At 38.6% G+C, this 11822-nt stretch overlaps 2 protein-coding genes across 2 annotated transcripts; one reads left to right on the forward strand and one right to left on the reverse strand.

The window, feature by feature from the left end:
* Positions 1-4830: 4830 nt before the first annotated feature.
* Positions 4831-7005, reverse strand: LOC149955537 (glycine receptor subunit beta-type 4-like). The gene is made up of 2 exons (XM_090166675.1): positions 6754-7005; positions 4831-5142 (listed from the first exon to the last, which is right to left on the reverse strand). Exons 1-2 carry the CDS (start codon positions 7003-7005, stop codon positions 4831-4833), a joined length of 564 nt encoding a protein of 187 aa, XP_090022801.1.
* A 2107-nt stretch (positions 7006-9112) lies between these two features.
* On the forward strand, positions 9113-9547 carry y (L-dopachrome tautomerase yellow). The gene has a single exon (XM_090166676.1). The coding sequence runs from the start codon at positions 9113-9115 to the stop codon at positions 9545-9547; it is 435 nt and encodes a 144-aa protein (XP_090022802.1).
* The last annotated feature ends 2275 nt before the right edge of the window (positions 9548-11822 follow it).

The following is an 11822-nucleotide window of genomic DNA, read 5'->3' on the forward strand; positions in this document are numbered from 1 at the left end:
ACGTTTATCTATGTTAAAACAATTTCTTTAATATAGCCCAAAGCTAGCCAAGATTTGGGCGGTTTTTGGGCTGGAAAAATTAGATGTTTTAAAAAAAAATCCGAAAAACTTAAATTTGCTCACAAAATGGTTTTGTTTTGTTTTATGAATAGCAGCCTATGTAAGAGACAACCTTGAACTTTGTACGCAAACGTTATAATCGTCTTTATTTTTGAATAACATTTTTAGTCTATATTATTGAAATTTTTATTCGATTTTCACTTTTGCTTTGCTTGGTTTTACACAACCGTTGAAGTAGGCCTCCAAAAGTAGGCGATACGATTGTTTTTAGTTAGGAATAAATTGTAGTTGATGGTCCACTAGGTCAACTCAGACACGGAAACTTACTAATATGACTGAATGCACTATTGAAAATAAACAGGTGCAGCTGGAATTGATTATCTCCATTAAAAAGTCCGATTTAGTCGATAAATTTAAATTCGAAAAAGATATAATCGTGTGCGCCCAGAAAACACTTTCTTTGCTAGGAGACAACTTAAAAGGTAATTGTTCAACTGATGACTTTGAAATACTTAAAATATATTTGCGAAAGGAAAAGTGTCGCTTTGATAAGTGGTGGAAAGACGCTTCCAGATGTATGAAAAACTTTAAGATGGCTCACGCTTCATGGCTGGATTCGGACTATACCATTCCTAAAGAGATACTGAAGGCACCAAGAAATCAACCAATATTTGATGTAACAGGAACCTCTTCGAATGTAGAATCTGCAAATGCTGGGAGGCCACAAATAGACTACGCCTCGGCGTCGTCTAGAACGAAAAGGCGAAGAGTTAGTGATCTAGCGACAGCGGTAGCGGGAAACTCAACAGAAGAAATTGTAAAATCCACGGAACTCGTTTTAAAATATCAAGGTTAAAACCAGTTGTCCCACGTCTTGAAAGAATTATTAAAAAGTCCAAATAGGTTTAAAAGAATTCAGCAGCTTACTAAAAATCCGAATCAGAGCCCGACAACTTGTACTGCTGAAGAAGCTTTAGCCCTAATTATGGATGGAAATTTATCTATTTCAACTTATCAAATGTTACGCCAAACAGCCACATCCCACGGATCTATTCTATTTCCTCCTTATTATAAAGTCGTCGAAGCCAAGTCACTTTGTAGACCAAAACCGATCGTGGTGTCAGTATACCGCGTCAGTTTTATTACAAGATCTTTTGGATCACACTACTCTACGAATTCTGAAGCTTCAAATTGAAGTTTTACAAAGCTACGCCGAAACTTTAAATATTAAAAACCTTGATCTTACTATGATCGCGTCGTGGGGTTTCGATGGAAGCACCGCCCAATCTATGTACAAGCAGAAATTCGACAGTTTAGAAGATTTATCAGACTTGGCCTTATTTGTGACAACAGTGATTCCTTTACGAATTTGTTCAAGCGTTGGACATACCATTTGGAATAATCCATCTCTACAGTCTATTAGATATTGCAGGCCTCTGAGAATTCAATTTTTAAAATAATGCAAAGACTCCATTTTGAAAGAAAAGGTTTGGGTTGAACAACAGATTGAAGATATTCAGTCGCTTAATTCAACAATTTCAAACAATCTAAATGTATCGATCAAAAATAGTCTCTATTTGACGGTAATTGATGGAAAGGTTTTAAGTATCATTTCTGGAGGAAAATCTCAGCAAACCTGTTCGATATGCAGTGCAACCCCAACACAATTTAATCAAATAAACCTCCAAACAAGACATCACGTAAACGATAGCCAACTTAATTACGGAATTAGTCCACTTCACGCCTGGATTAATTTTTTTGAATTTTGCCTTCATTTGGGCTATCGTAACGTTGAAGGTTTAAAAACATGGCGAATTAAAGGCGGTGTAAACAATCCAGTGTTCATCCAAAGAAAACAAAGAATCCAAACTTTAATGTGGGAAAAACTATCGCTTAGAGTTGATTATCCGAATCCAGGTGGCGCCGGGACAAGTAATGATGGGAATACCGCTAGAAGAGCCTTTTCGCCAGAGAATCAGGACATTGTCTCGGATATGTTCGGAATAGAAAAATGGTTAATTCAAAATTTACACGTCATTCTTTGCGTCATTTCGTCATTTCGTCAGCGCTTCCCGTATAGACGCAACCAAATTTGGACAATACTGTCGGTGTCTTGCTGAAAGATATGTTGAGGTGTACAAATGGCTCTATATGCCTGTTACTCTTCACAAGATTCTCGTTCATGGAGAAGCTATTATAAAAACATCAGCATTACCGGTAGGAATGTTGAGTGAGCAAGCTGGTGAATCCAGGAACAAGATATACCGTCGCGATAGGGAAATGCACGCTCGAAAGACCAGTCGAAAGGACAATCTAAGCGATATTTTTGGTCTAGCTCTTGATTCCTCAGATCCAATCGTGTCAAACTACTCTCTAAGTAAAAGATTTGACAGGCGTTATCGTCTAACCCTTCCGAAAGAAGCAATTGATTTACTCCAAGAACCGGAAGTTCCAATTTCCAAATATAAATCATTCGTTTAATTCACCGTGCGACGATGAGGAATCCGAGGACGAACAACCATTTACAGAATGGCAAAACGTAAATTTGTGCAATGAATTAACAATGTAAAATGTGTAATTAAACGCCGATTTAAATTGTTTCGAATAGGTGTGAACTCAGCCTTTCTTTATCTTGCATAGGTTGCTATTCTTAAAATACAAAACAAAACCATTTTGTGAGCAAATTTAAGTTTCGGATTTTTTTTAAAACATCTAATTTTTCCAGCCCAAAAACCGCCCAAATCTTGTCTAGCTTTGGGCTATATTAAAGAAATTGTTTTAACATAGATAAACGTCAATGGTTGCCGAACTAACAGAGATCGCAACGATTTTCCACCGTAATTACATTACATGACTTCTTGTCTACCCATAGTGAAAAGATCTACGAAATTGGCTAGCATCGTTTGGAGTTAGAGCCAGTCAAAGATGACTGATTTTGTGCATTTTGAGATGGTTTTCGTTTCGTATCTTTATTTATATACAACACATCGATATCCAAAAAATACTACACCCTGAATAGCCTGAATATAAAAACTAAAATAATAAGAAGAAAACTTTTCAACATTGTTGTAAAAGTTATTAAAGCTTTGGTACAATTTTTGTAAAACCTATTAGTGGTAACAAAACAAACTCAACTATATTTAAAATTGTTTTTGATAACAGTTCTCTTTAAAATCCTAGTAAATATCTGTTCCTTCAGAACGCGATATATAATAGATTTTGAGACAAATGCCCTGACCGATAGCTTTTAGAAACCCTGTATAGTATATTTATAATATAATTAAAGATTTTAATAAGTCAAAAAAATTATTTTATTTGCAAACTCCATGATCTACATTAAAATATCCTGAGAAGATTTTTGATCTTTCTACATGATATGATGTCTGCTTCTAAAACAGTTGTAATTTGGGACACAGACTAAGTTACAGATGGAATCTAAGAACCCAGAAATAATATTTAAATAATTAATATGAATCTTATAATATTGATTCTCTGTGTACTAGTTCTGGGAGTTTGTCTTTAATCTATTTCAATCATAAAGAAATATAATTTGGGAGAAAAATATTTATTGTCTACAATTTAAATAGCTTTAATTATATTAATTCTTTAAATTGCATATAACTGTAATTTGAACGAGGTACATTTTTATTCCGACTAGACTGAAAATGGCGCTACACAACACTTGGGGACTTTCCCACTTCCATTAACTGAGGATGCGTCGCGCGCCGTTATTAAAAGAAGCGAAAAAGCCCCTAATTTTGCGTAGTGCCATCCTCAGCCAAGTCGGAGCTAAACTCTTCCTCCTTCAAGATAGTTTTATATCATAGATTTAGATTAAATAAACTAATTTTAAACAATTCGTCGTTTTTCATTTGGCTCCAAATACGCAAATTCATTTAATCGGAACATCAAATGATAGATACAATTTTTTTTTATCGGTTATCAATGTCATATGATTTATTTTTATTATTTTTTGAAATTAAGCTCTGCTTACTTTTATTATCAACTAATAAATAGATCAAATGCAAAGTACATTGTCAACGAAACAAAATGTCTTCCAAAACGTTGGATTTTTAAATAACTTAAATCGTGATTTTAAACTGTTCTTTACGTCTCATTATAAACTGATCAATAATATATTTATTTAGACCTGAGGAATAGGACTTTGTTGAGGCGATTTTTAGCGTCGCTACCAATCCACCTGATCTCATTGGCTCTCTTACGTCGGCGCGATTGAAGTTATTCCTTCCCCTTTAACCCCTCTTGCCGGGGGTAAATTCTACCAGGATAATCATTCTCCGCTCGTCATTCCCGCAATAAAAACAAAGCATTATTGACCAATTAATAGATTAAAGAGAGTATTCTTCCACAAAGCTGAACAGGCGCTAAAGTGACGTTATTCGCAAGCCGAAAGGCTCTTAAGAAGGCGATATTGGGATTAAAGGGCCCCAATGGCAATTAAATTTTACTTATTTCCCGCGCAAGATCCGGGAAAATACTGGAAAATGATTAGCCAGACTTTCTATCACGAGGTACATAATGGGCGGAGCTACTGGATTTTCAACCAAATTTTTCACACGCTGGTGGGGCCCTTTAAGTTCATATTCAATTTAATAAAAACCTATATCGTCAGAAATTCGCGGTGTTTCTGTTTTTTTTTTAAAGTATATAAATTTGCTACGCCCGGCCTCGGTTTTCTGCAAAATTCTAAAGATATATTTTCCAATTGCTAAAATGTGAAATGTAGAAACCGAACTCGAACAAGAATTTTCAAAGAAATACTCTGCGCAACAATAACGGATCATAAACTTTGGAGCTATTCGCGAAACACAGGTAATAAATGCAATACACCGCGAATAATAGCAAGGCTGAGACGGGAAATAGAAACCGAGCTATCTGGTCGAATTTATTATCATAATGGTTCATCGTAGTTGCAGCACTGGCACTCGTGGTCTTTCTCTTAATCTTAGAGTTATTTTCTTCGAAAGCCATCCTAATTATCTTTCCAGAGGATTGAGTGTCTTCGTTGTCATTAGTTTCTGATCCATATTTCGTCTTTAGTGTCTTTTCATTTTCGTTCATCTATGAAATTTCAAAATAAATGTTTGTTTAACAATTAAATAATATCGATTAATTTCCGGTATATTTATAACCTAATGTAATTTAAAAAAGCTTTATTGTTTCCAATAAAACAAATAATTAACTTGATTTGTCTTGTAATTTAACAAATAAAGTTGCCTTACGATTTATTTACCTACGAGAACGAAAATATTAACGTTTTAATTTTTAAATCGAAGAAAAATCAGTCGTGATTCGTTGTAATCTAAATATTTGGGGTTTGACGGGGAATTCGCTACCTTTGAAAACTGCATCGAAGGTACGAAGGTACATGTTTCATTTTTACGGTATTGTTCTTAACCTCTCTCTTAATATATCAATTGTATAATTCTGGTAAGATCACCTTTCTTACTTTAACTATACTATTATAATTAGTTATTGGTCTTACAATCGTGTTCTGCATTATTTTAGTGTACGCTTGTGACGAACGGGTGATGTCTGCCGCTCCGGTTCGTAGCGAAGAGGCTATTGGTGTAGTCCTCTTTGAGCATTAGTCCAGCTGATTATTAATATTATTATGTATTAATAAAAATATTCACCACCGTAGGCCTAAGCTAGCTTCCAACTTTTAATGGCTTTAAATCAGGTGACCATGGTTACAGTACGAAACACGGTGTTGGCAAAACCAAAATGCAACGCGAGCCAACAGCTCTTTGGACTAACCGTTACAGTCAACCTCAACCAATATTATGGAATGGGGAAACCTAAGAACTTGGAGAATGAAACTACTAGCGTTTTCCATTTGACTTCTGTCCGAATCCATCTCTGACTTCTTTGTCGTGGCACCGATCAAGGGAGACACTAAATGAAAGATTCGCGAAAGCAAATCATTTGTCTTGAGCGGAATCAACGGCATTAGAAAAAATTTGCCCCGAGAGCGATTTCAATCCGTTAATTTGTGGATATCGGAGCGGATCTAGATCATTAAATGCATGGAACACGTGAATATTAATCAAATCAGATCTGGGAACGATACGAAATCGGGGTGATCTCGAGCGCTTAACAGAAGTCAAATGCAAAACTCTTTGTGAAAAACCTAATGAACTTAATTTGAAATTCATAACTTTTAGGTCTCGGGGCCCCTGGGAAGAAATAACCTTCTAGTTTCCTGCTCATATGAACTTAAATAGACCAAGTTTATAACCCTTGTACATCTGTACTGTTCACTATTCTTATGAACATGGAGCTTATAGCTTCATTTAGTGAACGTATGTGGGTACAATTTCTGGTATAATAAAATTTCGATTATTAAAACTAATAATTTAATATTTAATTTCCATGCTGTACGGGCTTTCATATACTTCGAAAGCTCAAACTTATGGCTCAAACTAGATAAATCGTATAAAGGTTCTTATTGACAACCTTGTTCATAATGACGAAACTTCAAATTAGTTAATTTCGATCCTTCATTGGCAAAGGCAACAACGATATGATCTTACTAAATGAGCCTATAAGTACGGTAAATGAAAAATTACGAAAAAACAACTGCATCTGATACCTGATAAAAATATAAACCTGTTGAAATGACGAAATAAATGACAAAAAATTATCATTGTTTTGAATAGCACTCTTTACCTGGCTGTCTCTCTGATACGATGAATGAGCCAGAGTGAACTCAATTAGGGACAAGAAGACCATGACGAGGCACCAGACGTCCATGGCACTCAAATACTCCACATCCGGTAATCCACTGCGCGCGTGGACGATCTGCGTTGCCAGGGTTAAGAGGGCAGTCACTCCCAAAGTGACCCGGCCCGGTATGACCTTCACGTCGATCCAGAATGAGACGAACGACAAACAGACGACGAAAAAACTGGGGATGTACATGTTCACCAATCCCGCCGTTATATGACGCTGGAATTCCAATGAGTATTCCAGTATTGTTGAATTGCCTTAAAATGTTTTATTCATATTTTATATAAATATCTTAACGAATCGTGGAGTATGTATTTTAAATATGGTGAATATGAAGATTCTATTTATTTTTAGTCATCTGGGATTGATTTTACAGAGGTATTCTGAGACCTTCCTCGTGACATGTAGACGCCGCTTGAAATTAAGAGATTCCACATAATCTTTTCAAAATTATAAAAACTGGAGATTATGTATTCGTTGATTATGGGATAAAAAGGCAGAGTAATTTGCTTAGAACAAAACCAATCTGGAGGTGCACAAATGGACGATCTTTGCAACGAAATTTTGGAGTTAAAATAAAAAATTTGAAATACGAGACCTATTTTGATGCGAGGGGGGGGTAAAGTAGTAGAATAACCCCTCCCTACGTTTGAGATTAAGTTGTGTGGTGCCCATTTCTTGGAACCCGCTCGGTCGGCGAAGATAAGAATCGCTCTTGTTGGTCGCCGTCCTAAGTGCTCCCCCCTTCCGACACTTAATGGCCGTCAAGGAGCTCCCAACCTCTCTTTTAATCCTTTCTTCAAAAAATACCGTGCCGATGGTCAAATTGCCAAACGTCCGAGTTTTTCGAGAAAAATGTTTTACCTTTCGTTTTGACGAATATATGATTTGTTTTGAAAGTGTATGCTTAGATTTTTGGGGAATATTTTTACTTTTCAAGGGATTTTACTTTTTTATATAACTTATTAGTGTATTTTGATGGGTTAGTGATTGGGGTAATTGCCAAGCCATGATGAATAAGCCACAAAGCCATCTTCCAAATAACTTTTAAAATTTCTTAGTATCAGTTGTAAATCACAAATAATTGTAGAACTGTACTGTAAGTACTTGAAATTTTTGGATTTGGTAGTATAAACTCCACCCATGATAAGTGAGTGGGTCACCTTCACGTGACCCAAGATTCCCGGATGAACATTGACATCAAAACCAGGTAACTCTGTGGAAAATGGTAGCATTATTATTACTTTTCTATCCATCCGTGTTGACTTTTTATAGCAGCAGCGCTTCGCAGTGATGAACAAGAGCTCGGGTAAACGACAAACATCAACAGGTTATGGGCCCAGCACGCTTACACTGCGCCACGCTACTATTTATGATGATCAATTCAACTCAAGTCTTTGCTATCCTGGTAACCTGTATTCATTGTATCCTGTTTCACAGCATTCTAATTCCTGCCACGATGGATGGTCTTCTACGCCATGAGGAAATCGGCCGAGATGTTTCAAATTTATGCAAGAAGTTAGGACATCTCTCGAGGGACTGCACAGGAGGGAAAAAACCAACCGGCAATCAAAAACTGGAGAAAACAGAAACAACACTCGCGCCGACAACGGCGGTGGTCTTTTTGCGGCAAATGGCCTCGTTGCTCACACTACGGCAGATAATGCCTGGTATTTCGACTCCGGAGCTACGCAACACATCACCAATGACGCTACGAAGTTCATTCAGTTCCGGAGGTTTGACAGTCCAGCCATTTTACAAGTTGCGAACAATGCTCAGATGACAGCGGACGGCGAGGGTGACTTTCGCGTACGTCACGAGATTATCCACAACGTTTGGCACATCAGCGGTTTTGCATGCAACGTATTTTCTCTAAAAAGCGCTATGAAACGAAACACCAACTTGGAATTTCAAGCCACTGCGTCCTCCTGCGGCCTATATGAGAAAATCAAGGGAAGAAAGCATTTACATCTTCCTGGGAAAGTCGAGTTACTGTTCCGGGTGGATATGACTGTGGAGCAGCCATCGAGTTCCATATATCTTGCCACTGGTCCAAGAAACGAGAAAAAGCTAGACCTCCAAGTCTGGCACGAAAGATTGGACCATCAAGATAAAAGACATAAGCGGCTACCCTGAAGAAACTCGGTTACGAGATTATCAATCAGGAGACTGATAAGCAATGCGAAGGATGTATCTTTGGAAAAATGACTCGTCACAGTTTGGGCACTCGGTTAAATAAAGCCACGAAGCCAGGAGAACGAATTCATTCAGATCTCTGGGGCCATCACCGTTTCCATCAATGAAGGGCAAGCTCTACTATCTTCACTTTAAGGACGAGTACTCTGGCTGTCGTATCACATATTTCTTGGCGAAGAAATCTGAAGTTGTGGATCGTTTCAAGGACTTTCTCGTATTCTGCAAGAACCATGAGCATACCGTAGGAGAACTTATCACGGATAACGGGACCGAGTACGTCTTTGATGAATTTCACCGAATAACGACGCAAGAAGTTGGCCTGAAGCATCGTACCTCAATGCCATACACTCCTGAGCAAAATGGAGTAGCTGAACGTGATAATCGAACAATCATGCAGTCTGTTCGAGCGATACTGTATTTGAAACCCGATCTTCCTCGAAAGCTGTGGGCTGAAGCTATCAACACGACGACGTTTATTCTAAATCGCACAGACCCAACTCGCATCAAAGGGAAGACACCGTACGAACTGGAAAGCTGAATCCTTCAGTCAAGCATTTGCGCATTTTTGGAACCGATTTTTACGTTTATGTGCCAAAGGAGAAGCGAAGGAAGCTGTCTAAGAAAGCTTTGAAAGTCATTCTCGTTGGTTAAGAAGATAACATGGATGATATCGAGTCTACGTTCCAGAGCTAAATGAAGTAATTTGATCTCGAGATGTCAAGTTCGATCCTGAGAAGTGTATACTCGAAACTAAACCTGGAGAATGTACGGATGTCTCTAATCAGGGACTGCAGAGTTCTGACGATTTGCATTGCGAAGACGTGACATCCAGATCCGTCGATGTTCTCGAAGACGTGATTTCCAGATCCGTCGATGTTCCCGATGACGTGACATCCAGATCCGTCGATGTTCCCGAAGACGTGACATCAATTTCCGTCGATGTTCCCGAAGACGTGACATCAATTTCCGTCGATGTTCCCGAAGACGTGACATCAATTTCCGTCGATGTTCCCGAAGACGTGACATCAATTTCCGTCGATGTTCCCGAAGACGTGACATCAAGATCCGTCGATGTCCCCGAAGACATGACATCCAGATCCGTCGATGTTCCCGAAGACGTGACATCCAGATCCGTCGAATCACCCACTGCAGTCACCGGTCCCGTCCTTCGAGATCGTTCAAAACTGAGGGCAAGGGCACACACTACCTGCATTCCTGTAGACAAAGTGTTCCTGTTCAGTGACGATCTTCCAAAGACAGCCGAAGCAACTCGTTCTAGCACCGAATCCATGAAATGGCAAACGGCAATGTCTGAAGAGCTCTCTTCCATGAAGGAACGTCAAGTTTGGTCAATCCTCCTCCGGGCCGGAAAATCATTGGAAATAGATGGATGTTTCGTACAAAGACAAACGAAGACGGTACGATTTCCAAGTATAAGGCCAGACTCATAGCCAAGGGATATGCACAGCGAGAAGGGATCGATTATGAAGAGACTTTCGCTTCAGTTGCCCGTTTTGAGACCCTGAGAGTATTCCTCAGTATCGTTGCTCAGAAGAATTTACATTTAAAGCAATTTGATGTAAGGACAGCCTTTCTTCATGGAGAAGGTCTTGTAAAGATTCAACAATGCTTGACTGTAAAGCTGTAAAAACACCAGCCTCTGTGCCAGATACGAGTGAAGATGGCAAGAAGACATTAGGAGCTTAAACGATGTTCACCTCAGCCATTGGAAGCCTTCGATATGTTGCAATGGGTACACGGCCTGACATCGAGTTCGCCGTACATCTCAAGCTATAGAAAACCCAACAGTTGCAGACTGGAGCGCTATAAAACATTTATTTCAATATCTACGAGGAACGACAACCCTGGGTCTCTTGTTCAAATCGGATGACACATCGGAACTTGTCCCCTACTGCGACGCCGATTATGCCGGATGTGAAAGAACAGATGCTCAACCTCGGGAATTGTCTGCTTGATGTGATCAATGCCTATTACCTGGGCAAGTCGAAAGCAACAGTCCATTGCATTATCCACTACCGAGGTGGAATTGGTTGCCGCTACAGAAGCAGCCAAAGATATTGGCTGGATCAAAGCCGTCAAAAGGTCCTTGGGCATTGAAAGAGAAAATGATATTCCAGTTATGCACATTGACAACGCCGGAGCTATCAAATTGATCCGGAATCCAGAATTTCATCGTCGTACAAAGCACATCAACGTCCGTCAATTCTACGTGAGAGAACTTGTGCTCAACGGTCAGATTGATGTCACTTACGTACCAAGTGAAGAGTAGTTGGCAGATATTTTCACGAAGCCATTACGTGCCGAGATATTCACGCATTTAACCATATCTTCGTCGAGGGAGAGTGTTGGAGATAACCGACGAAGATTGTTCAACAACAGAGCGGGAAAGAAAACAAAACCACGGATGGGTGTTTTTTACTTTTATCTCTCCGCTATATTTTTATATTTGTTTTTTAAATTTTTCCCCCTCGGGTTTTAATATAAAAACCCTTTACACTGCGTATCAGTGTGTCACTAATTAACCAGCTTTCTATCATGTAACTTGCTCTTATTATATAAATAAATTAAACCAGTTTATCGTTTACTCCAGTTCTTGTTAATGACTGCGAAGCGCTGCTGCTATAAAACTTCAACAATGCGGAATCTCAACTTAACAGTGTTCCGTAAAATTAAAAACCTAGATTGGGACTTGGACCTTTGGGTCAAATGTACGTTTAAAAGAGTTCGTAGTTGAACCATAAGTAAAAATCAGTCATTCGCTCGTAAGTCGCGCTATGCGCGAATACCACATG

Source organism: Leiobunum rupestre, chromosome 2, assembly GCF_980474605.1.
Source record: "Leiobunum rupestre chromosome 2, qqLeiRupe1.1.hap1, whole genome shotgun sequence".
Classification (NCBI taxonomy): domain Eukaryota; kingdom Metazoa; phylum Arthropoda; class Arachnida; order Opiliones; family Sclerosomatidae; genus Leiobunum; species Leiobunum rupestre.

Excerpts from the sequence above, each read along its gene's own strand:
- y (XM_090166676.1), top strand. The coding sequence starts at position 9,113 with ATGAAGGGCAAGCTCTACTATCTTCACTTTAAGGACGAGTACTCTGGC.
- LOC149955537 (XM_090166675.1), bottom strand. The coding sequence starts at position 7,005 with ATGTACATCCCCAGTTTTTTCGTCGTCTGTTTGTCGTTCGTCTCATTC. Across the intron at positions 5,143-6,753 it reads CGTATCAGAGAGACAGCCAG|ATGAACGAAAATGAAAAGAC; the intron begins GTAAAGAGTGCT and ends GAAATTTCATAG.